This window comes from Trichechus manatus, unplaced genomic scaffold (genome assembly GCF_000243295.1).
Source record: "Trichechus manatus latirostris isolate Lorelei unplaced genomic scaffold, TriManLat1.0 scaffold00185, whole genome shotgun sequence".
Taxonomy (NCBI): Eukaryota; Metazoa; Chordata; class Mammalia; order Sirenia; family Trichechidae; genus Trichechus; species Trichechus manatus.
This window is the reverse complement of record NW_004444121.1, coordinates 4839709-4863270: the sequence shown is the minus strand read 5'-3', so window position 1 is coordinate 4863270 and position 23562 is coordinate 4839709. Positions and strand designations below refer to the sequence as shown.

At 53.4% G+C, this 23562-nt stretch overlaps 1 protein-coding gene across 1 annotated transcript in view; it reads left to right on the top strand.

Moving 5' to 3' along the window:
- ARHGAP39 (Rho GTPase activating protein 39) overlaps window positions 1–22105 on the top strand; it is a 95702-nt gene extending 73597 nt beyond the window's left edge. Inside the window, exons 5-12 of the mRNA XM_012558788.2 lie at window positions 502–1915; window positions 3354–3915; window positions 15823–15915; window positions 18501–18574; window positions 20053–20252; window positions 21031–21122; window positions 21661–21830; window positions 21911–22105. Coding sequence (XP_012414242.1) covers window positions 502–1915; window positions 3354–3915; window positions 15823–15915; window positions 18501–18574; window positions 20053–20252; window positions 21031–21122; window positions 21661–21830; window positions 21911–22105 — 2800 coding nt within the window. The remainder of the gene's footprint in view (window positions 1–501; window positions 1916–3353; window positions 3916–15822; window positions 15916–18500; window positions 18575–20052; window positions 20253–21030; window positions 21123–21660; window positions 21831–21910) is intronic.
- The last annotated feature ends 1457 nt before the right edge of the window (window positions 22106–23562 follow it).

Sequence of the window (23562 nt, the reverse complement as noted above, 5' to 3'; positions counted from 1 at the left end):
GCTCCCCAGGGGCTGTGGGCACAGGTGTGGGCGGTGCTGGGTGGGGCCGGGAGTCAGGTCAAGGCTCCCCAGGGGCTGTGGGCACAGGTGTGGCAGCGCTGGACAGTCACGCTTCTGTTTAGGGTCAGGGTACAGAGCGGGGACCACGAGCGGTGCACTGGCCTGGGCAGGGAGGGCTGCCGCCCTCTCTGAGCCCCACCGGAGCCACTGTGGTTGGAAAGGGGAGTCCTGAGGAGCCCGCTTCCCTGCCTGGGTAGGCTGGGGTGGCACTCAGGGCCCTTTCGGATCTGGAGCCTCCCTCTGCCTGGTGCCGGGATGGGAGCTGCAGACGAGGCACTGACAGGCACGGCACCCGTGCAGGAGGTGTGTGGGGGAGCCCCGCAGACAAGAAGAGGCAGGACCAGCAATCGGGGGCGTCCAGCCACTCACAGAGCCCACAGCGAGGGTGAGCACATCCCCAGGACCCAGGGCCGCAAGTGAGCCACGCTTTCCTCCCCACAGGGCCTCCTCGCTGCAGTGGACCACCGGGACCAAGGAGCGCATGCTCATCAAGGTCACCGACCGCGAGCCCAGCTTCCTCGCCCCCCAGGGCAACGGCTTCCCTGCCAACGGCCAGCCTGGGGCCCGTGCCCGGAGGCCGTCCGGTGGCCAGCACTCCCCGGGCCTGCAGACGTTCGCTTCCGATACAGACAGTGGCGTCTTCTTCCCCGAGAGGCGGCCGTCGCCCTTCCTGAAGAGGGCCGAGCTCGTGGGGGGCTGCTCCCCACTTCCAGGCCGCGGGGGTGAAGCCTTCTACACCCCACTGCAGGCCCAGCCCTGCAAGCCTTCCAGTGATTCCCAGCCCTCCTCCCCACGCTACGCCTACGAACCCCCACTCTACGAGGAGCCCCCTGTGGAGTACCAGGCCCCCATCTATGATGAGCCCCCTGTGGACATGCAGTATGAGGTCAGCGGGGCCTACAAGGCCGGCTCGCCCCAAAAGTCACCCGTGCGCAAGCCACGTCCCTTCCTGCAGTCGCCCAAACACGCCTCCCCCTCACCCTACCAGCAGCTGGTGCTCACCAAGCAGAGAGGCCCTGAGCGCTTCATGAGCCTGGACTACAGCCCCGCGGGCAAGGAGTACGTGCGGCAGCTGGTCTATGTGGAGCAGGCGGGCTCCAGCCCCAAGCTGCGCGCCGGCCCGCGCCCCAAGTACACACCCAACCCTGGCGGAGGCTCCTACTCGCTGCAGCCCAGCCCTTGCCTGGTGAGGGACCAGCGTCTGGACACTCGCTCGGGGGACTACAGCAGCATGGAGGGGCCTGACTGCCGGCACGGCCCCCCACCCACACCACTGCCCCCCGCGCAGGATGACACCATGTCCTGGTCCAGCCAGCAGGACACCATGTCCTCCACAGGCTGCTCACCCGGCCCCCGCAAGAGGAAGAGCAGGAAACCCTCCCTGTGCCAGGACCCCAACACGTCATCCACGGACGGCTCAGGGGACCGCGACCCTCTCGGCAAGCCCCTTCTGGCCGAGGAGCGGCCCTCGTGCGGGCCCAGCCTGGCCCCGCTAAAGCCCACAGACGGACGGACGGGCGAGGCAGAGGGGGCGCGGGGCGCCTGCGAGCCCTTTGTGGCGCAGGCGCGGCTGGCCTGGGAGGCCCAGCAGGTGCACCACCACATGAAGCAGCGGAGCAGCTGGGACTCACAGAAGGACGGCTCAGGCTACGAGAGTGACGGCGCCGTGCCCCTGCCCATGCCGGGGCCCGTGGTGCGCGCCTTCAGTGAGGACGAGGCCCTGGCCCAGCAGGAGAGCAAGCACTGGAAGAGGAGCACCTTTGAGAAGCTCGGCTTCCCCCAGCTTCTCCTCGAGAAGAGCATTTCTGTCCAGACCAACCTGGCCTCCCCGGAGCCTTACCTGCACCCTTCACAGGTAACGCGGTAGGTGGGCAGGAAAGGGTGGGGCCCGTGCCACCCTGAGATAGCTACCCGCAATGGTGGGGCCTGGGCGGGCGCAGAGGTGGGGTCCTCGCAAGGCACCATTCTCAAGCCTGGCTTCCTGAGATGCGGCCCTGCCCCAGCACCCTGCCTGCTGTGAGGACCTGAGATAGGAGCTCCGGGGCCTTCATCACACAGGCATCCTCACCTTTGGATCCCAGGAGACCTGGCCGTGACTCCAGGCCGCAGAGGTGGGCAGTGGAGAGGATGGGAGAGAGCAGGCATGCCGGCGTGGGGGCAGAGAGATCATGGGGTCAGGTGGCCTGGTGTTTGGGCCATCCAGGGGGAGGGTGTAGGGGTGCAGGGTTGCCCTGGGGTGGGGGTACGGGAATGTCCATGAGGGTATACAGTGTCATCTGGAGATGTTTGGGGGTACACCACCATCCACTGGGGTATAGGAGCCCAGGGTCACCTACAGGGCATTGCAGGGCCACCCACAGGGGCGTGCAGGGCCTTCCAGTGGTGGGGGGTGCAGGGCCAGCCGTGGCTACAGCAGGAAGTGATCCTAGGGGCCTGGTTGGGGAAAGTGAGGGCATCACCCCCAAGACCTGCACCTGGGGAGCTCATTGCTTCACGCTTGTGGTTTCTCTGCTTGTCAACTCAGCTTCAAGCCCCTTGCTCTTGTGGACCCTCAGGGCGGGGACACTGTCACCCCCACCACCCATGCAGACAAGGATGGGCTTCTGCTCAACCTTCTGCCGCCTCCATCCCCCCATTTCCAGGACCCTCACCCTCCAGGTAGGGCTTGGGCTGCCGTGGGCCAGCTGGACCTTTCCTTCTGGGCGGACCTGCGTCTGCGGCTCACAAGTCTCTTGCAGACCCTGAGCCATCGGAAACTGAAGGCTGAGTCTTCCTCCAACCTTCCACCTGTGAGGGGATGGGCACTGCGTTAAGCGCTGTTGCTTGGCGCGGGGCTCGGCTTCCTCCTGCCCAGCCCCTCCACAGCCCTGGGGCTCCTTCCTCAGGCACTGCCTGTGTGCGGGGTGCCTCCACAGCCCCCGTCCTAGCGACTCAGAGGGGACATCTCCACCAGAGGGCACAGCCCCGGGGTCACTCCCTGAGTCAGGCCCCAGGGATGACGGGTGTGGAGATGGACTTTGAAACCACAGACCCTGGGTTGCTGCCCCCATTCCCCCCTGCAGGCTGCACCCTGTCTGATTCTGCGTCCTCGCAACCCCACTCCAGGGTGGGGCAGCACTTCCCTGGCAGGTGGACAGAGCAGAGTAAGCGCAGGAAGCCAGCTTGGGCCTGGCCCCAGGACCCAGTGACATTGGTGTCCTCACTCCTTCCCCTGCTCCCCTCCCGCACCCAGCTCACACCCCTGGGCTGTGGTCAGCTGGCCCTGCCCCTAACGGCCCAATTGCCCTCCCCAGTCCGAAGACCTCGGCTCCTGTGCCCAGTTTGAAAGTGGCCGGCAGGGCCGCAGCATGATGCCCAGCGCCAGCTGCGTCTTCCCTGCCTTCACACTGCGCAAGCCCTCCTCAGAGACAGATATCGAGAACTGGGCCTCTAAGCACTTCAACAAGCACACGCAGGGCCTCTTCCGGCGCAAGGTGTCCATCGCCAACATGCTGGCCTGGAGCAGTGAGTCCATCAAGAAGCCCATGATCATGACCAGCGACCGGCATGTGAAGAAGGAGGCCTGTGAGATCTTCAAGCTCATTCAGATGTACATGGGTGACCGGCGGGCCAAGGCCGACCCGCTACACGTAGCCCTAGAGGTGGCCACCAAGGGCTGGAGCATGCAGGGCCTGCGGGATGAGCTCTACATCCAGCTCTGTCGGCAGACCACTGAGAACTTCCGCCTTGAGAGCCTGGCGCGCGGCTGGGAGCTCATGGCCATCTGCCTGGCCTTCTTCCCGCCCACGCCCAAGTTCCACTCCTACCTGGAGGGCTATATCTACCGGCACATGGACCCTGTCAATGACACCAAAGGTAAGGCCCGGGCACGGAAGCTCAGCTGCCTGGTTCAGCGTGGCCACAGCACCCAGCCCTGGGCCTACCTGGCCCCTTCGCACCCTGGGTCCGTGGCGAGGTAAGGTTGGGGCCGTGGTGAGGGCTTCCTGACTATGCAGGTCACCCCGGTGAGTGCACTGGCCCTGACAGCTCCTGTTGCAGGCGGGTGCCGTGGGAGCAGCAGGTATGTGGGACGGCATGTAGGGAGGGCGAGGTGCCGTGCAGGAGCGCTGCTTCCATGAAGACTCTGTGCAGGTCCCCCAGGCATGAGTGTGCTCAGGGTGCCCTCGTGGCGTGCAGACTCGATCTGTGTCCTGGACCCTTAGAAGAGCTGCGTTCACGCCTGGCAGAGGGTCCTGGGGCACCCCCAGGGCAGTTGCCAGCCTGGCCTCAGTGTCTAGGCCATCTAGGTCCCAGTGCAGTGAGGAGCCCAGCTGTAGGGAGAGTGGCGGAGACTTTGATGAGGCTGCTTTGAGCGCTGGCGCCATCCAGCACGTCCGTGTCGGGGGAGGTTCTGAAGCAAAGAGGTTTTTGCCCAGGTGTGCAGTGTCAGGCACGGATCGCTGAGTCAGCAGACGCACCTCACCTCCAGTTGGCACTCCTCTGGCCGGGGCCCCATCCCTGGTCTTCAGGGCCTTTCTGGGAGCAGGTGGCCCTGGGAGCTGCGTCCCCATCAGTTTCGTAATTCACCTCATCGCTTCCAGAGGGTCCTTGAGCCAGAGGCTGTGGCAGAAGTATGTGTGTCTCCAATGCCCACGTAGCTTGTGGCCCATAACAGGCACTCACAAAACATCTGCTGAGGAAAAAGAAAACAGGTAGGAGACAGTCAGAGGCCACAGGACCAGGACCGGGTTGGCCTAGAAGAGCCAACTAACCAGGTGTTCTGCCCAGCCATCCCTATCATGGGCCCAGCAGTTCATTCCCCTTCAGCCAGGGGTTGTGCGCCCTCTGTCCTAGTGATTTATGCTCATGGGGCCCCGGCCTGCATGTAAGCATGAGTGGGCTTCAGCCCCAGCGACTATGGCTTCGAGGTGCCCAGAGTAAGGCCTGTGTGGTTCTAGAGCCGTCAGGTGAACTGGGACCACAGAAGGGACTTGGGGCTGTATGTAGTCTGCTGGTGGGTCTTGTGTCCCATCTGTGGGGTCTGGGCTCACGTCTGTGGCCAGCATTGCCTGGCAGCCAGAACCCCAGTCTCCTGCCTGAGACCCACTCCCAGGTGGACTTCTGTCGGAGTCAGGCCTTATACCTCCACACAGTGTGGCCACCCCCATCTCAGATGGCCCTTCCACTCCCCTAGAGCAGCCTGCTGTCTGTGGAGGCCCACCTAGCCTTGATAATTGTCCTCTCAGACTCACATGGGTCAGTGCACTGGCTGCTCCTTGTCATAAAGGTGGTACCCTGTCAGCCCAGGAGGAGGCCACCTTTCCTCCAAAGGATCAGCAGGTCTGCTGCGTAGTCCTGAGATGCATGGCTGTCACCAGTAAGGAGTCTGAGGCTTAGAGGGATGAGTGCCTTTCCTGAGGGACACGGCTCGTGAGAGGCGCAGCCGAGTCCAGCTCCTGTGCGTGGCTTATCACCCCCATCCACCTGCCTGCCTTGGCCTCAGGAGCCTTTGATTCATCCACCAACATCAGCATCTGCGTGATGTCCACTGTGTGATGGCTCTCCCTGGTGAACCACCAAGCATCACACTGTCCAAGGTGGGCCTGGCCCCATCAAAGGTTGCATGAGCCCCCCTTGGCTTAGCCTCATCTTGTAAATGGTCACACCTTTGTTCCTGGCACCAGCCGGGGGCTTTCATGGCTCATCTCCCTGTGACCTCTCTTAAACAGGCTTTCCTAGCACAGACATTGCAGAGGTGCTTGGCAGTGGACATAACGGATCCTGAGGTTTCATTCACTGCTCATGCTTTCGTTCATTCAACAAAACTTAACTGGCTTCCAGTTAAAGATGGTAGATTGAATGTATGCATTTAATTATACTCTGCCTTGAACTCCTGCTAAAGTAACAGAGAAGGAATTTTTAAAAGACAGAAGCCCACAAGGACGAAGAGAAGGAAAAGGAACAACAACAGTGTTCTGGAAGCTGGTAGGAAACTGACTTGGCCAACCAAAGAAAGTTAGGTCCTGATCAGATGGTGGAGAAAGCTGAAAAGCTGAAGCAGGTAACACACCCTTAAAAGCTCGGGAGTGGATGTATCCAGCTTCCTCTAGCAATGGGAGAAAGGGGTGTCCTTGATGCTAAAAACAAAAGGACTAGTTTAAGAAACAGGGCAGCTACAGTGGAGTGGGTGAGAACATTGAGTCTGGATCCAGACCATCTGGAGTCAACTCCCAGCTACAGTATCAAGATATAGCATATTTTGGGCCTTAAAGTCTCAGGAAATTTTAAAGAATATAAATCATAGAAAAGTGTTTTCTCGTAACACAATGAAATTAAGAATCGGAAACACAAAGCTATGTGGAAAACCAAGTGTTGGGTCAGATAAGAAATCAAAAGGGAAATAACAAAGGTTTTTGAACTGGAAGACAGTAGGAAAAAAAAATTAATTTGTAGATGCAGTCAAAGCAGTTCTTAGAGGGAAATTTATAGCACCTAAATGTGCATAGGGTCTCCATGAGTCAGTGGGTTTGAGGGTTTTTTGGTTTTAAATGCCTGTATTAGAAAAAAATCAACAGCCTCAACTTCTACTTTAAGAAACTTAAAAGAGGGGTATGGGGGGGAAGCAAATTATGCCAAAGAAGGTAGAAGAAAGGAAATAATGAAGATCAAAGTGGAAATCATCGAATGGGAAAACAAAAACAATAGAGAAAATCAATGAAATTAAGAGCTGATTCTTTGAGAAGATTTGAGAAAATTGATGAATCTCTAGCTAGACTGACCAGGAAGAAAAAGAGAGAAGACGTAAATAACCAGTATCAGGAATGAAAAATGACATTACCATAAATTGTACAGGTACTAAAAGGACAATAAGGGAATATTATGAACAATTTATGCCAATAAACTTGACAGTTTGGATGAAATGGACAAATTCCTTGAAAGACACAAACTACTCAAAAGTAACAACTGAATAGCCATATGTCTATTAAAGAAATCGCATTTGTACTAAAAAACCTTTTCCACAAAGAAAATTCCAGGCCCAGTTGGCTTTACTAGTGAGTTATACCAAACATTTGTTTATGTAGCAGTTTTACAAAAACTCATCCAGAAAATTGAGGTGGAGGGAATACTTCCCAACTCTTTCTATACCAAAACTGGAAAAAGACATTACAAGTGAAGTACAGACCTATATCCCTTCTGAACATAGACGTAAATATTCATAACAATATTTTAGTAAATTGAATCCAACAGTATATTAAAAATATAATGTATCTTAATCAAGTAGCATTTATCCAAGGAACACAAGGTTGGTTTAACATTTGAAAATCAAGCAATATAATTCACCATGTCAACAGAGTAAAAAAAAATCATATGATCATCTCAGTAGATGTAGGAAAAACATTTGAAAAAATCCAACATTAATTCCTGTTAAAAACTCTAAACTAACTCGGTATAGAGGGAACTTCCTCAACCTGGTAAAAAAACATATATGAAAAACCTATAGCTGACATCATACTTAATGGTGAAAGACTGGATGTTTTCCTCCTGAGATCAGGAACAAGGCAGGGACCTCCAATCTCACCACATCTATTCAATATCATACAAAGTTCTAGGCAGTGCAGTAAGGCAGAAAAAGAAACAAAAAGCATCCAGGCTGGAAAGAAAATGTACAGTTGTCTTTATTCACAGACTACATGATCTTCTACATAGAATGTCTTATGGAATCTACCAAAAAAAAAAAAAAAAAATCTAGCACTAGTAAGTGAGTTTAGCAAGATTGTAGGATACAAGACCAAATATATTTAAAAAATCCTATTTACTAGTAACAAGCCATTGGAAATTGAGTTTTTTTTTTTAAATACCATTTATAATAGCATTTAAAAATGCAATATACATAATTCTGAGAAAAGATGTGTAATACCTCTATACTGAAAACTACAAAACATTGCTGAAAGAAATTAAGACCTGAATAAATGGACCGATACATCATATTTATGATTCAGAAGGCTCAGAATTGTTAAGATGTGAGTTGTATTCAAATTGATCTGTTGATTCAGTCCTAATCAAAATCCCAATAGGTTTTTTGTTTGTTTTTAGAAATTGACATGCTGATTCTAAAATTTATGGAAAATACAGATGACCTAGAATAGCAAAACGCCTTTAAAAAAGAAGGAAATTTCAAGGGTTAACACTGCCTGAATTCAAGATTTGTGGTTTTGGCATAAAGTAGACAATAATTTGTTGGAACAGAATGGAGCCCAGAAATAGACCCTCACGTATATGGTCAGTTAATTTCCCACAGAGGTGCAAAGGCAATCCAGTGAAGAAAGGATAGTCTTTTTATCAAATGGTGCTGGGACAATTAGATATCCATATGCAAAAACAAAAACTTCAGTCCATAGTTTGCAAAACTTGTTTCAAAATCAATCATAGATCTAAATAGAAAATCTAAAGTTATAAAATTTATAGAACAAAATATAGGAGGAAATCTTTTTGTCAGACAAAGATTTCTTAGATATAACACCAAAAGCGTGATTCATGAAAGAAATTGATAAATTGGATTTCATCAAAATTATATCTTCTGCCCTTCAAAAGACACTTAAAAAAATGAAAAGACAAGGGGAGAAGGAAAGGATGATCCATATGGTACTGGATTAGAGTTGGAGACATCAGTATGAACCCGTGTTTAGATTAATATAGATACACGTGACTACATAAAGAAATATTTATAGATATGTATCTATACACAGGGTTAGTACATACACATATATTTCTTTGCTCTGTCAACTCAGAGGGCCTAGAAGCAAAGACACCCCAGTATCAATGAGTATATCCATCACCCAGATATTGGTTTCTAAATACCTTTTTCCAATAATAGGAACCAGGGATCCTTGGAGAAATGGCTGATTCTAGGGCTGAGGCAGGGACTATACCAGATGAGCCAGAAAGTAAGGAAGTGCTAGGGGGTGGGGACATGGGATAATAGATATATGCCAAAGGGACACAGGAGCAAACTGAAAGAGGTCCCAGTGTCCAAAGCTGAAACAAGTTGAGCAACAAAATTAAGTTATATTGGGTTGTAACCCAAAGTATAAAATTGTTGTTGGGTGCTGCTGAGTTGGTTCTGACTCACAGAGACCCTCCGTACAACAGAACTAAACACTGCCCAATCCTAGGCCATTCTCACAATCTTTGCTATGTTTGAACCCATTGTTGAAGCCACTGTGTCAATCCATCTCATTGAGGATCTTCCTCTTTTTCGCTGACCCTCTACTTTACCAAGCAGTCCTCCAGGGACTGATCCCTCCTGATAAAATGTCCAAAGTATGTGAGACGAAGTCTCGCCATCCTTGCTTCTAATGAGCATTGTGGCTGTACTTCTTCCAGGACAGATTTGTTCATTCTTTTGGCAGTCCGTGGTATATTCCGTGTTCTTCGCCAACACCGTAATGGAAAGACATCAGTTCTTCTTTGTTCTTCTTTACTCGTTGTCCAACTTTCACATGCATATGTAGCAGTTGAAAGCACCATGGCTTGGGTCAGGTGCACCTTAGTCCTTAAAGTGACATCTTTGCTTTTTAATACTTTAAAGAAGTCTTTTGCAGCAGATTTGCCCAGTGCAATGCATCATTTGATTTCTCGATTGCTGCTGCTTCCATCAGCGTTGATTGTGGGTTCAAGTAAAATGAAATCCTTGACAACTTCAATTTTTTCTCTGTTTATCATGATGTTGCTTATTGGTCCAGTTGTGAGGATTTTTGTTTTCTTTATGTTGAGTTGTAATCCATATTGAACACTGTGCTCTTTGATCTTCATCAGTAAGTGCTTCAAGTCCTCTTGACTTTTAGCAAGCAAGGTTGTGTCCTCTACATACCACAAGTTGTTAATGACTCTTCCTCCAGTCCTGATGCCACTTTCTTCTTCATATAGTCCAGCTTCTCAGATTATTTGTTAAGCATACAGATTGAATAGGTATAGTGAAAGGATACAACCCTGACGCGCATCTTAACTTTAAACTACACAATATCCCCTTGTTCTGTTCAAATGACTGCCTCTTGGCCTATATACAGTTTCCTCATGAGCACAATCAAGTGTTCTGGAATTTCCATTCTTTGCAATGTTATCCATAATTTGTTATGATCCACACAGTCGAATGGCTTTGCATAGTCAATAAAACACGGGTAAATATCTTTCTGGTATTCTCTGCTTTCAGCCATGATCCATCTGACATCAGCAGTGATATCCCTGATTCCACGTCCTCTTCTGAATCCAGCTTGAATTTCTGGCAGTTCCCTGTGGATACACTGCTGCAACTGCTTTTGAATGATCTTCAGTGTGTGCTGTTAATGATACTGTTTGATAATTTCCACATTCTGTTGGATTACCTTCTTTTGAATGTGTACAAATATGAATCTCTTCCAGTCAGTTGGCCAGGTAGCTGTCTTCCAAATTTCTTGGCATAGACGAGTGAGGACTTCAGTGCTGCATCTGTTTGTTGAAGCATCTCAATTGGTATTCCATCTATTCTTGGAGCCTTGTTTTTTGCCAGTGCTTTCAGTACAGCTTGGACTTCTTCCTTCAGTACCGTCGGTTCTTGATCGTGTGCTACTTCCTGACATAGCTGAACGCCAGCCAGTTCTTTTTGGTACAGTTACTCTGTGTATTCCTTCCGTCTTTTGATGCTTCTGACATCATTTAATATTTGCCTCATAGAGTCCTTCAGTATTGCAGCTCAAGGCTTGAATTTTCTCTTCATTTCTTCAGCTTGAGAAATGCTGAGCTTGTTCTTTCCTGTTAGTTTTCTAACAGGAAATGTCTTTGCACGTTTCATTATAATACTTTGTCTTCTCAAGCTGCCCTTTTGTTCAGCTCTTTGACTTCATCATTTCTTCCATTCACTTTAGCTACTCTGTGTTCAAGAGCAAGTTTCAGAGTCTCTTCTGACATCTGTTTTGGTCTTTTTTTTTTCTCTCCTGTCTTTTTAATGACCTCTTGCTTTCTTCATGTATGATGTCCTTGATGTCATTCCACAACTCGTCTGGTCTTCGGTCATTAGAGTTCAATGCTTCAAATCTATTGTTGAGATTGTCTCTAAATTCAGGTGGGATATACTCAAGGTCATACTTTAGCTCTCATGGGCTTGTTCTAATTTTCTTCAACTTCAAATTGAACTTGCATATGAGCAGTTGATGGTCAGTTCTGCAGTCAGACCCTGGCCTTGTTCTAACTGATGATAGTGAGCTTTTCCACCATCTCTTTCCACAGATGTAGTCAGCTTGATTCCTGCGTATTCCATCTGGCAAGGTCCACATGTATAGTCGCCATTTTTGTTGTTGAGAAAAGGTACTGCAATGAAGAAGTCGCTGGTCTTGCAGAATTCTGTCGTGTGATCTCCAGCATCATTTCTGTTACCAAGGCCATATATTCCAGCTACCAATCCTTCTTTGTTTCCAGCTTCCGCATTCCAGTCACCAGTAATTATCAGTGCATCTTGATTGCGTTTTTGATCAATTTCAGACTGCAGAAGTTGGTAAAAATCTTCAGTTTCTTCATCTTTGGCCTTAGTGGTTGGTGCATAAATTGGAATAATAGTCATATTAACTAGTCTTCCTTGTAGGCGTATGGATATTATCCTATCACTGACAGCTTTGTACTTCAGAATAGATCATTGTCAAAAAGAACACGATGCCATTCCTCTCCAATTTGTCATTCCAGGCATAGTAAACCATATGATTGTCTGATTCAGAATGGCCAGTACAAGTCCATTTCTACTCAGTAATGCCTAGGATATCAATGTCTATGCGTTCCATTTCATTTTTGATGACTTCCAGTTTTCCTAGATTCATACTTTGTACATTGCTAGTTCCCATTTTTAATGGATGTGTGCAGCTGTCCCTTCTCATTTTGAGTTGTGCCCCATCAGCAGATGAAGGTCCCAAAAGCTTGACTCCATCCACATTGTTAAGGTCGACTCTACTTTGAGGCAGCAGCTTTTCCCCAGTTGTCGTTTGAGTGCCTTCCAACCTGAGGGGCTCATCTTCCAGCACTATATCAGTGTTCCACTGTTGTTCATAAGATTTTCAGTGGCCAGTTTTTTCAGAAGCAGACCGCCAGATCCTTCTTCCTAGTCTGTCTTAGTCTGGAGGCTCAGCTGAATCCTGTCCACCAAGGGTGACCCTGCTGTTATTTGAAATACCTGTGGCAGTTGCCAATATCACAGCAACATGAAAGCCTGCACAGTATGACAAACTGACGGACACGTGGTGGAAGTATAAAATAAGTATCCATAAGTCCATACTGATAATATATGATTAGTTAGATAGATAACAACAGACAAATCTGTGCAGAAGAATTCCAAATAATTTAGTTACTTGAGGTGGAGCATAACTCCCCACTCCTTAAATGTGAGTCGAACATAGTGACTTCCTTTTGAGATACAGTATGGACAGGAGGAACAAAACAGTAACTATAGTGGAGAAACATGGCAAACACTGCATCATCCAGTTGACCAGGGCCAACATCAACAACAGTAAGTCATGTGGATATGATGTACCCTTGATGTAATATGGTCCTAAGAACCCATGACCCCAGTCTAACCGTGACAAATTATCAGACAAGCCCCAGTTAAGAGCCATTCTGCAAAATTTCTGACCTGTTCTCAGGGGCTTCTGAGGAGCAGGGAAAAAAAAAAAAAAAGAATGAAGAAAAATGAACTGAGCTTGAGGGATCTGTGGGACACCATCAAGCATACCAACGTGCATTATGGGAATCCCAGGAGAAAAGAGAATGGGGCAGGAAAAATATTTGAAGAAATAATGGCTGTAAATGTCCCAAATCTGATAAAAGACATGACTGTACGCATCCAGGAAGCTCAACCTACTCCAAGCAGGATAAATGCAGAGATCCACACCGAGACACTTTGTAGTCAAATTGTCAAAATCCAAAGAAAGAGAAAATTTTGAAAGCAGCAGGAGAAAAGCAGCTCATCACATACAAAGGATCCTCAATAAGATTAACAGCTGATTTTTTCTTAGAAATTACAGAGGACAGAGTCAGTGGGATGACATATTTAAAGTCCTGAAAGAAAAAAAACAAAAAACTTGTCAACCAAGAATTCTAAATCCAGCAAAACTATCCTTCAAGAATGAAAGAAAAATTAAGACATTTTAAGATAAACAAAAGCTGAGGGAGTTCATTTCCAATAGACCTGCCCTACAAGAAATGCTAAAGGGAGTCCCTTAGGACACCATACAGTAACTTGAAGCCATAAGAAAAAAAAATACTAGTAAAGGTAACTTTAGAGGTTAATATAAAAGCTAATATTATTGTCCTTTCTGTTTGGTTTATAACCTCTCTTTCTCCTGTATGATTTAGAAAGTAATGTTTAAAACAATCATTCTAATCTGTGTTAATGGACAATCTATAAAGGTGTAATCTGTGACAACATAAAGAGAGAGGGACGGAGATATATAGGAGCAGAAGGTAGTATATTATTAAAACAAAGTTGGTAGTATTCCAACTATATTGCCGTAAGTTTAAGGTGTTATTTGTAATCCCCAAGGTAACCACTAAGGAGATAACTAAATATAGAGAGAGAAAGAAAAGGAAAGAAGATGGGAATAAAACTGGTACACCCCAAAAAGAAAAAACAACTAAATAGAAAATAAGGCATTAATGGAGGAATTAAAGCACAAAAACATTTAAGACATACAGAAAACGAACACCTAGTTCGCAGAAGTAAATCTTTCTTTATCAGTAATCACATTAAATGTAAATGGATTAAAATCTGTTAAAAAGCAGAAGTTGCCAGGTTGAATTTAAAAAACAGGCTCCCTCTGTATGCTATCTACAAGAGACTCACTTTAGATACAAAAACATAACAAAAAGGTTAAAAGGAAAAGAATGGGGAAAAAATATTCCATGCAAAAGAGAGCAAGGGTGGCTATATTTTTGTCAGACAAAATAGACTTTAAATTAAAACAGATTACAAAAGACAAAGAAGGACATTATATATTGACAAAAGTTTTGATCCATCAAGAAGATAGAATAATTATAAACCTGTATATACCTGGGAGCCCTGGTGGAGTAGTGGTTAAAGCGCTTGGCTGCTAACCAAAAGGCCAGCAGTTCACATCCACCAGCCACTCCTTGGAAATGCTATAGGCCAGTTCTACTCTGTCCTGTAGGATTGCTGAGTCGCAGTCAACTCGACAGCAATGGGTTTTTTTTGTTTGTTTGTTTTTGATGTACCTTACAACAAAACCTCAAAATATATGAAGCAAAAATTGACAGAATTGAAGGGAGCAATAGACAATTCTACAATAATAGAGACTTCAGTACCTCACTTTCAGTTATGTATAGACCAGGCAGAAGATCAATACAGAAATTGAGGACTTGAACAGTATAAACCAATTATACCTCACATATATAGAACACTCCTCCCGACAGTAGAATACGCATTCTTCTCAAGTGCACATGGAACATTCAAAGAACCCCCAGATACCCTTTACTTGAATTCACAGGTTAGCATTTTGCTGCATTTGCTATCTTCCTGTCATGCACACTCTCTTCCTGTAGCATCTGTTTGGTCCCCCTGAGACACATTTTTTTCTCCTGAACCATTGGAGGTTAGGCTACAAAGATCATGACTCTTCATCCCTAAGTATCTCAGCATGGGCCTTCTAAGAGCAAGGAATTCCCCTTCATAACAACCATCTCTGCCTTCCCCACCAGAGCAGCCACTGTGCTGGCCCTGAGGTCCTGGGAAGCCAGAACAAAGCCCTAGACAGGCAGTCTGGGGACTGGTGATGCCGTGTGGGCCAGTGTGTGCTGGTGAAACGCTGGCCATCAGGTCGTGGGAGTCATGTGGCCAGGCGTGTTTGGGGGACAACAGCATGAGGTGGCATCAAAGACAGAGGTGGATGGGTGCGTGCGGGAGCAAGGGAGAAGAGCTGCGCTCTGAGCCCCGTGGAAAAGGCCTGAGGGTGGGAGGGCAGAGGGTGGGGGACTGTGCGCTGGGAGGGATGTCAGAGCCCAGTGGGCATCCTTGGAGCATGCTAAAGCTGCCTCCCCTTCCCCGACCCCCGTCTGAGCAGGCTGGACCTACCCTGACCCCTCCCACATCCTAGGGCTGGGGGCCCCATGGGGCTGTGAGCTTGGCAAGTGCCCTAACAACATGGCCGCCTCCCCTGCAGTGCCCAGTGTGGGGCCAGCCTGCCCTCACCCCCCAACACCCTGTAGGCACTGCTCACCTTCATCCTGCCCAATTTTCGGGGCTTTGAAACTGGCAGGCTGGAGCCACCTTGAGCACTAGCCCAGGCACCCAGGACCACCACTGGCCGGCCCTGGTGCACAACCATTTAGGAATCCAAAGGGTGGGCCAGAGTCCCGTCGGAAGCCCCTCTCCCGGCTTCCCTGCCCTGGTGCCTCCCCTGCACTTCCTGCTCACTGCCAGCAGGAGGAGCTGCTCTCTGGTCCAGTGTTTGACGGCCAGGCTGTCTCATGGAGCCTGCATGTGCACATGTGCGCATACAGGTATACACACAGCCATCCTTCCCGTCCCCAGGGTCTGCACACCCCCACTGCTCGCCGCAGCACTCCCGTGCTCCAGCCCTGCCAGCCCCCAGAGGGGCATGGACCCCAGTCAGCCAGCAGAACCCAGGCCTGTCTCCTCATTAACCCAGCAGGGTGCAGCATCTCCCGGCTCAGTTCCTCTGACGGAGGCCCCATGGGCCCGTGCTCCCGGCCTCGTGTTCTATGGTCCTCACCTTTGTGTTTGCTCCCCAGTCACACAGCACATAAAAGAGCTCCTGGAGAGAGACACTAAGAAGAAGTCCAAACTGAGAAAGAAACCCAAGCCTTATGTTGAAGAGCCGGATGGTAGGGGCCTCTCCCGCTGCCCAGTGCGGTGGCCGTGCCTGTGCCTAGCTCTGCTGTCTCCGCCTCGGCCACCCTGGCCTCGCCTCTAACCGCTTCTGGGCTGGGGGGTGGGAGCACTAACCCTCAGGTCTGCAGCTGCCTCGGGAGTGAGTTGAGGCCCCTGGGTCACCAGGGGTGCTGAACCCCACGATCCCGGGCTGGGAGAGGTGGCGTCAGCCCCTAGATCTTTTTCTCTGTGCTCCAGCCATTTCCAACTTGCATGCTGGGGGCCGGGGGAGGGAGGGGTGCAGTTTGCCAAGACATCCCGGAGGTGCAGTCCCCAGGTGAGTGCATAGGGTGGGCCTGGCCCATTGGGAGGCTCATGGGTGGATGGGGGGTACTCTGGGGGAGCAGAGCCTAGCATTCACAAGTTGGGAATAACCCCTTTCTTCCCTGGGTACCCCTGTCTTCAGCACCCTCGCAGTGTTAGCAGTGACTCCTAATCGGCGCCCCCCTCTTCTCCTGGGCCCTGGCCCAGGGCTCCTGCCCACCGCCACGTGTCTGCTTTGTCCAGGGCACTCTGCGAGCCCAAGGCTATCCCTGTCTGGGAGCTGTGTTGTGGGTCAGCCCGCCTCGGGCCCTTCGGGCACCTCCCTGTATGCTGAGCTGTCTTTACCCAATCTTGACTCGCTCCTTTCTCTGCCTGGAACACAAGTTCTCTGAGACCACTCAGCCTGGGGAGGCTCCTCCTTGCCTGCACGCCGTCCGTAGGGCCCCAGGACAAGGCCAGGGGTGCTTCCTGCAGGGGAGGCCTGCTTAGGACCGGCTGCTGAGCCAGGAGAAGGCTGAAGGGGCATGGAGAGCTTATGGCTGGGCTGGTGGGCACGACGGCCTGCAAAGAACAGGTGGGCATCTGGCCTCATGGCCCTGCAGTCCTGGGCCTGGAGGCTGTGCCCATGGCAGCACCAGGTCAGAGACCACAGACCCTAGACTCCGGCAGGTGCCCCACCAGCCGCCACAGTTAGGACACCAGCGGCCTTGTCTGCTGAGCACTCGGGGATGAGGCTCTGTGCTCCGCCCTGTGGCCTGTTCTCTAGCTGTGCCTCCCGAGCCCTCGAGGTAGGCCTTGTCCTGTCCCCAGCCTACAGAGGAGGCCAGTCAGCTGGGGTCTGCCCCCCCCACCACCCGCCACAAGAGCAGCCTGAGACAGGGCTCAGCCTGTGCCCCCACGGGGCCTGAGGCCAGGGAAAGGGGGCACATACTCGGCCCCTTCTGCACTGGCCCAAGACCCTGGGGAGAAATGCTCTGCCCCTGGCTTCCTGCTTGCAAAGCTCTCCTCTGTGCCTGCTCCGGCCCAAGTTCCATTTGTTTGGCCACATTCCACTGTCTGCAGTGGGAATGGGACCCACCCAGGGAGCCACGGAGCAGCTCCAAGCTCACAGACGGGGCTGGAGCTGGGGCTCTCCCCATGGGAGCTTGGGGTCCTCCGAACCCGAGACATTATCTAGGACTTAACGTTCTAGGAAAAATGCTTTAATTGTGTCTTCATTTTGATTACTCTTTAAAAAAAAAAAAAATTACTTTAACAGAGTGACAAAACTATTTCATGTTAAAACTAGCAAGACTCAGGGACTCAGATTTGAGGCTGCCATGGCCCTGGCACGCGGGTGATGTTACTGGCTTGGATCCTGGGGCTGCACGCACGTGGCCCTGTGCATCTGTCTGCCCATCCCTGGCCCAGACGGCGTCTCCGCGACTCTTCCCACTTTCTGTGTTTGGTGTATGGTCTTTCTGCTACTCCTCCGTCCCAGACGCATCCAGGTGGGGTCTCTCTGTGGTCTGTGTGTCCGGGTTGCCCATCAAGCCCCCTGGAGTGCCAGAACCGCCAGGGGCATGAAGCTCTAAGGCAATGCACCCCCTCGGGCTAGGAGGCCAGGGCTTTCTTGAGGTGCTGCTCTCAGTCATGAGGAGCCCACAGATAGGTCCTTCTGCAGTGCTAGGCTTGTCCCCTCTCCCCCACCCCCAGGCCAGTCCCTTGATCTCTGCTGGGCAGCCCTTAATAGCGCCCACCTGGGAGCACCTTCCTGCCCTGGATCCAAGGCCTTCACCCAGGACTGCAGGAGCTCAACACACCTGGGTGGCCCAGCTAGCAGGTCTGTCTGAGCACCCTGTTCAGCCCCTCTGGGAACATGTCTTGGAGCACCCATCCAGGAGAAGGGGCTGAGAGGGGTGCCCTCTCCTGCTGTTGGCCTGCTCCCCTCCAGGCTGTGGGTGCCGAATTGCCCGTCACTGGGAATGGGCACCTACAAATGGCCCCTGTCCTCCAGGGGCTTCCACGCAGGGTAGGCCTGAGAAAGAAGGGCCCACGGGACAGGGTCCTGCGGGTCCTTCCTGCTACTCCTAGGGGCATTAGCTTCTGCCCATCCTGAACCTACCCCCTTCCTGAGTGGTCTCTGCTTCCAGGGAGCATGAGGACTCCCTGCCCCGAGAGGTGGGCCCAGCCCCCAGCGTCTCCCAGCAGCTGCCTCTCTTCACCCTCCTTTTGCTTCCTCTTTGTAGTCTGTCCCCATACGCTGCGCTGGTTGACAGCGTCCACTCTTTTGCAGGGGTGGCGATAAGCACATACGCCAAGTACTGCTACCACAAGCTGCAGAAGGCCGCCCTGACTGGGGCCAAGAAGGTAAGAGCCAGGCATTGCTGGCGGCAAAGCTCTGAGTTCAAGATGCCACAGCAGGCGGGGTGGCCGGCAGACGGCCAGACACTCTGGGCCCAGGGGCCACCTCACCTTTCCCCCAAAGAGGTCCCACTGGTGCCCGAACCCCCATCCAGGTGCCAGGCCATCAGCAGGGTCAGGGCAGCAGGTGAGGGGAGGGGTCTGGGCCATGAGAGGACCCCTCCTACAGGGACCCTTGGCCCATGCAAGGCCCCATTCTGGAATCCAGGGCGGGCTCAGAACTCGCCTGCCAGGGGCTGGGCACAGGTCCTTCATGTCAATCCACCAGCCCAGCAGTGGCAGCTCCCACCAGCAGGCAGGTTGAAGTTCTGGGGTCCACAGTCCTGTGCAGCACCCCCTTCCCAGCACCGGGGAGCCTCAGACCCCATCCTAGGATTTGTCTGGTGCCGGCACCCAGGCTTGGGGATACCCCTAGAGGGCGTGCTACTCTGAGTCCATGAAGACCATGCAGACCAGTCCAGGGACGCCTGGCCCCGTATGCGCCCCCTCCCAGGGCAGTCAGAAGAAAGGCTTCTTGCGGATGAGCCCCCAGCCCACTGCCACCAAGCTCTGGTTGCCTTTGCTCCTACCTGGCTGCTACTCTGACCTGGGGCCTTTGCCCACCCAGCAAGGCTCAGCCAGTCCTGCCCTCCTGAGCCCTGGGACGCTCATGTCCCCTCCTTCGGGGAGGTCTGGATGTTCTCTAGAAGTTCACCTGGGGCTTGCAGGGCTGGGGAGGAGGCTGTGCCAACGGCCAGTGAGAAACCCCTGCAGCCAGGTGTAGGTCTGGCAGGACAGGAGGAGGAGGACCTGTCCCCGAAGTCCCTGGGCTCCGACGGGCCCCATCTCCCATCGCTTGCCCACTGCTGTGGGTCTTGTCCCTTTGCCTCGGCAGGACATTGCAGTCCTCTGTCCTCCTCCCCGCACCCATCCAGGTGCAGGGTCGTTGCTCCACTGCCACGGCCTCCCCATAGAAGCCCAGTATGCCTAGCCCACCCCCACTTGACCCAGAGGCCCTGTAACGCATTGCTCCTACCCAGGGCTTTCTTCAGCCATGTCTTCTGTCACAGCCAGACTTCCAGAAACTGCCACCTGCCCTCACCCCCAGAATCGTCCCCCTGGGTGGTCTCATGGCCCAGATCAGCCACCAGGCCCCTGCTGTGGTCCCTAGGTGGCTCTTGGGCTGGCCTTCCTCCTGTGTGACCACCAGGCCACTTGAAGCTTCAGGGTGCTGTAGGTGGCCAGCAGGAGGCCCCTTGGTGGCTCAGGACTGAGGGACCGTGTAGCTGTGGGAACACCCAGGTGGCTCCCAGGATGATAATGGGCAGAAGCCTGAAGCCTGCAGGGACGAGAGGATAGAGGGACCCAGACAGGGAGGGGGTGGCCAAACCCAGGGGTGACCCTGGGAAGCCAGGACAGGTAGGAGAGAGCTGGCTCTCTTCCAGGGGCTGCGGAAGCCCACCGTGGAGGAGATCCGGCATGCCAAGAACGCCGTGTTCAGCCCGTCCATGTTCGGCAGCGCGCTGCAGGAGGTCATGAGCATGCAGAAGGAGCGCTACCCCGAGCGGCAGCTGCCCTGGGTGCAGACGCGACTTTCCGAGGAGGTGCTGGCACTCAATGGCGACCAGACAGAGGGCATCTTCAGGTGCCACACTGCGCCGCCTGGCCCTGGGCATGGGGCGAGGAGAGCCTCTAGAGAGGCTCCAGGGAGACGGGCGTGCAGTGGTGGGGGCCCCCAGGAAGGGGCCGGGATAGGCGTCCCACCCCCAGCCCACCGGCCGCTGCATCCCCCCAGGCCCTCAGTCTAGGTTGGCGAGCCGCCAGTGAAGGTGGCCCCTGCAGAAATGGCCGCCCAGGGCCCAGAGGGTACGCGGATTCCAGGCAGGGCCTGAGCATTGCCCGAGCCGTACGTACGACTCAAGCAGAGCTCTGTCACCCCCCACCAGGCTCCTGTCCTCAGGTCTGAACAGGACAGTGGTGGCCCTGCCTCGCGGGCTTTTGAGGAGCAGCAGGTCCATGCCAGGGAAGTGCAGTCTGTACCAGAGAGAATGGGCACAGATCTGAGTGGTGCCTGCTGCGCTGCGGTGGCCACTGAGGTGACTTTCTACACACCTCGCCTGTCAGGATTGGACTCCTAGGCTCCAGGAGGATAGCTGGGGAAACTGAGGCTTGCTGTGTTTGGGGCTCATGGAGAGAGGGCCTTCTGCCTCCTGCTCCTGGGAGGGTCCAGAAAGGGTCAGAGCTGTGACACCCCTGAGTCCAGCTCATAGGTGAGGGGCCCCCAGGAGGGCAAACAGGCCCGAGCCACAGCTCCTATGTGGGAAGCAGGCCAAACTGGGAGGCTGGGGGGTCTGGTTGCTGAGCCCTTCTCCCTCCCTTGGGTCGGTAGTGGACACCATCTGACACTGGCCTGTGCTCCACAGGGTGCCTGGGGACATTGATGAAGTGAACGCCCTGAAGCTGCAGGTGGACCAGTGGAAGGTGCCTACAGGCCTGGAAGACCCCCACGTCCCTGGTGAGGGTCCTCCAACCCCCTTTGGCGGCCTGGGCCTGGCAGTGCAGGCAGTGGGGTCTCAGGGTTCCCAGGGGTCAATGGTCCATTCACGGCCCAGAGATGTTCTCAGCTTCAGCCTGTACAAAGCACCCGCCCCATGCCCACCCCAGCCTGTGCTCCCCATCCTCACCATGGCTGCCCCCCACTGCCTGGCACCTCCCCATCCTCTGACCGAGCTGGCCACCACACCTGGGTGCTCACGCTGCCCTCCACCAGCCTTCTAGCAGCTGCACAATCCATTTGAAAATCTTGCTTTTGTGCATCGCCGCTTGTGCAACGGTCCTTCCCCACGTGGAGGCCCTCTAGGGTCTGTACTGCCCCCACCACGGTTGCAAGTGGACCCCTTTCCTGACAGGCCCCCATCTGGCCTATCAGTCCTCCCTCACCTCAGAGAGCCCCTTTCATTGTGGCCACTCGCTGGGTGGATGCATGTCCCCACGGGACTGTGCCTGGGTGCTGGCCGGAGCTGCCGTGGCTGAGCACCCCGTTCTGTCTGCAGCATCGTTGCTGAAGCTTTGGTACCGCGAGCTGGAGGAGCCGCTGATCCCGCACGAGTTCTACGAGCAGTGCATCGCTCACTATGAGAGCCCCGAGGCCGCAGTGGCCGTGGTGCACGCGCTACCGCGCATCAACCGCATGGTGCTGTGCTACCTCATCCGCTTCCTCCAGGTACTTAGTCCCCGGCCCCGCCCGCCCCCAGCCTGTCCCCGCAGCGCCCCACCGGCCCTACCCTCCGCCCCTCCCCACAGGTGTTCGTGCAGCCCGCCAACGTGGCCATCACCAAGATGGACGTGAGCAACCTGGCCATGGTGATGGCGCCCAACTGCCTGCGCTGCCAGTCGGATGACCCTCGCATCATCTTCGAGAACACGCGCAAAGAGATGTCTTTCCTGCGCGTGCTCATCCAGCACCTGGACACCAGCTTCATGGAGGGCGTGCTATAGCGGGCGGCGGTGGGAGGGGCGGGAGCACGGGGGAGGGGAGAGGGACGTCTGAGCCCTGAGGGTCGCATGCCTGGCCCCTCCATGCTGCCGCCTGCCCGCAGATGCCCGGCATCTGCTCAGAATAGAGGTGCCGCCTGGAGCCCACTCTCCCTTCCGTCACCCAAGCCCTCATGCCCCGGGGATCCCCACGTCCTGTGCTGGGTGTGAGGGTGCAGCCTGGCCAGGGCAGAGCTCTGACTGCGGGAAGAGCGCCTCTGGCCCCCCACCTCACGGTCAGTGCCTGCTGGCCCGCCCTGCCCATTGCAACCGTGGGTCAGTCCAGCGAGCCAGCAGCCAGCCCTGAGAAAGTGCCTTCTGTTTCCCGGAGCCGAGCGACACTGCCCTTCCTGGCCGGCGAGCACAAATGCCCACCCGCTCTTCTCCCTTCATCCCTCCTCCCCCTGGTCACCTGGCTGCAGCCCCCAGGCCTATCCAAGGAGCTGCCTTACCCACTTGACCCTCCCCGTCCCCTCCTCTCACTTCCACCTGCCCACCTGTTGCCTCGAGCATGGTGACTACACACGGGTTTGGGGGCTCCAGGGCACTGGCTATCCACCACCGAGCAGGGCCTAGGGGGCCCAGGACTGGCAGGCACGCTCTGGGTGGGAAGGGCGCCCAAACCAAAGTCCTCGGGAGCAGGGCTGGGCAGGCGTTCTTGGCGTGGGGTTGGGGAGGGGCGAGAGTATTTTTTCTTAGTGTAACTATAAATCCAGAATCTATCCTGTATCCCAGCCCCGCCTGTGTATAGAGATATAAATAGAGCGAAAGTTACAAGAGCTAAATTTGCTAATGACATAGTTTTAACCCAAATGCTATTTATCTCTGAGCCGTCCTGCCGCCCTCTGTGCAGAGCAAGTTCATGTCATTGCTTAATTTTCTTCTCCAACCTTTCTTGGCTTCTGACCAAAACCCAACCCTGCCCGTCATCCCCCGACCTGCCGCAGACGAGAGGAAGGCGCCCGAGCGGCGGGGAGGAGCTAGACCTGCCCTTCCTGGAGGCCACGGCTGCTGGCGGGTGGGGGGCACGCAGGCTCCCAGTTTGTACATTTTCCATTTTGGAATTTTGAGTTCCAATTGTTGTAAAACTTAATTTCCCTCCCGTTTTTATATATATATATTTTTTAGAGTTGAGTTTTTATTTATTATTATTAAAAACAAAAAGCCCAGCCCTGACGAGGCCCGGGTGTCCCGGACGGCGGGCTGAGGGCGGCGGTGGGAGTCTGACTCATGGACTCGGAGAGGCGACTCCGCTCTATGTGAATAAACTACGTATGGACACTGGCCGGCCGTGGTCACCGCCTCCTGTTCTTGTCGTCGCGGGCCGCGGGGTGGTGTGGTCAGGGCTCCACGCCTTTCCTCCGCGCCTCGCCGCGCGCAGACCCGCCCCACTTCCTAAAGGGAAGGAGGGAGGTCTGCGG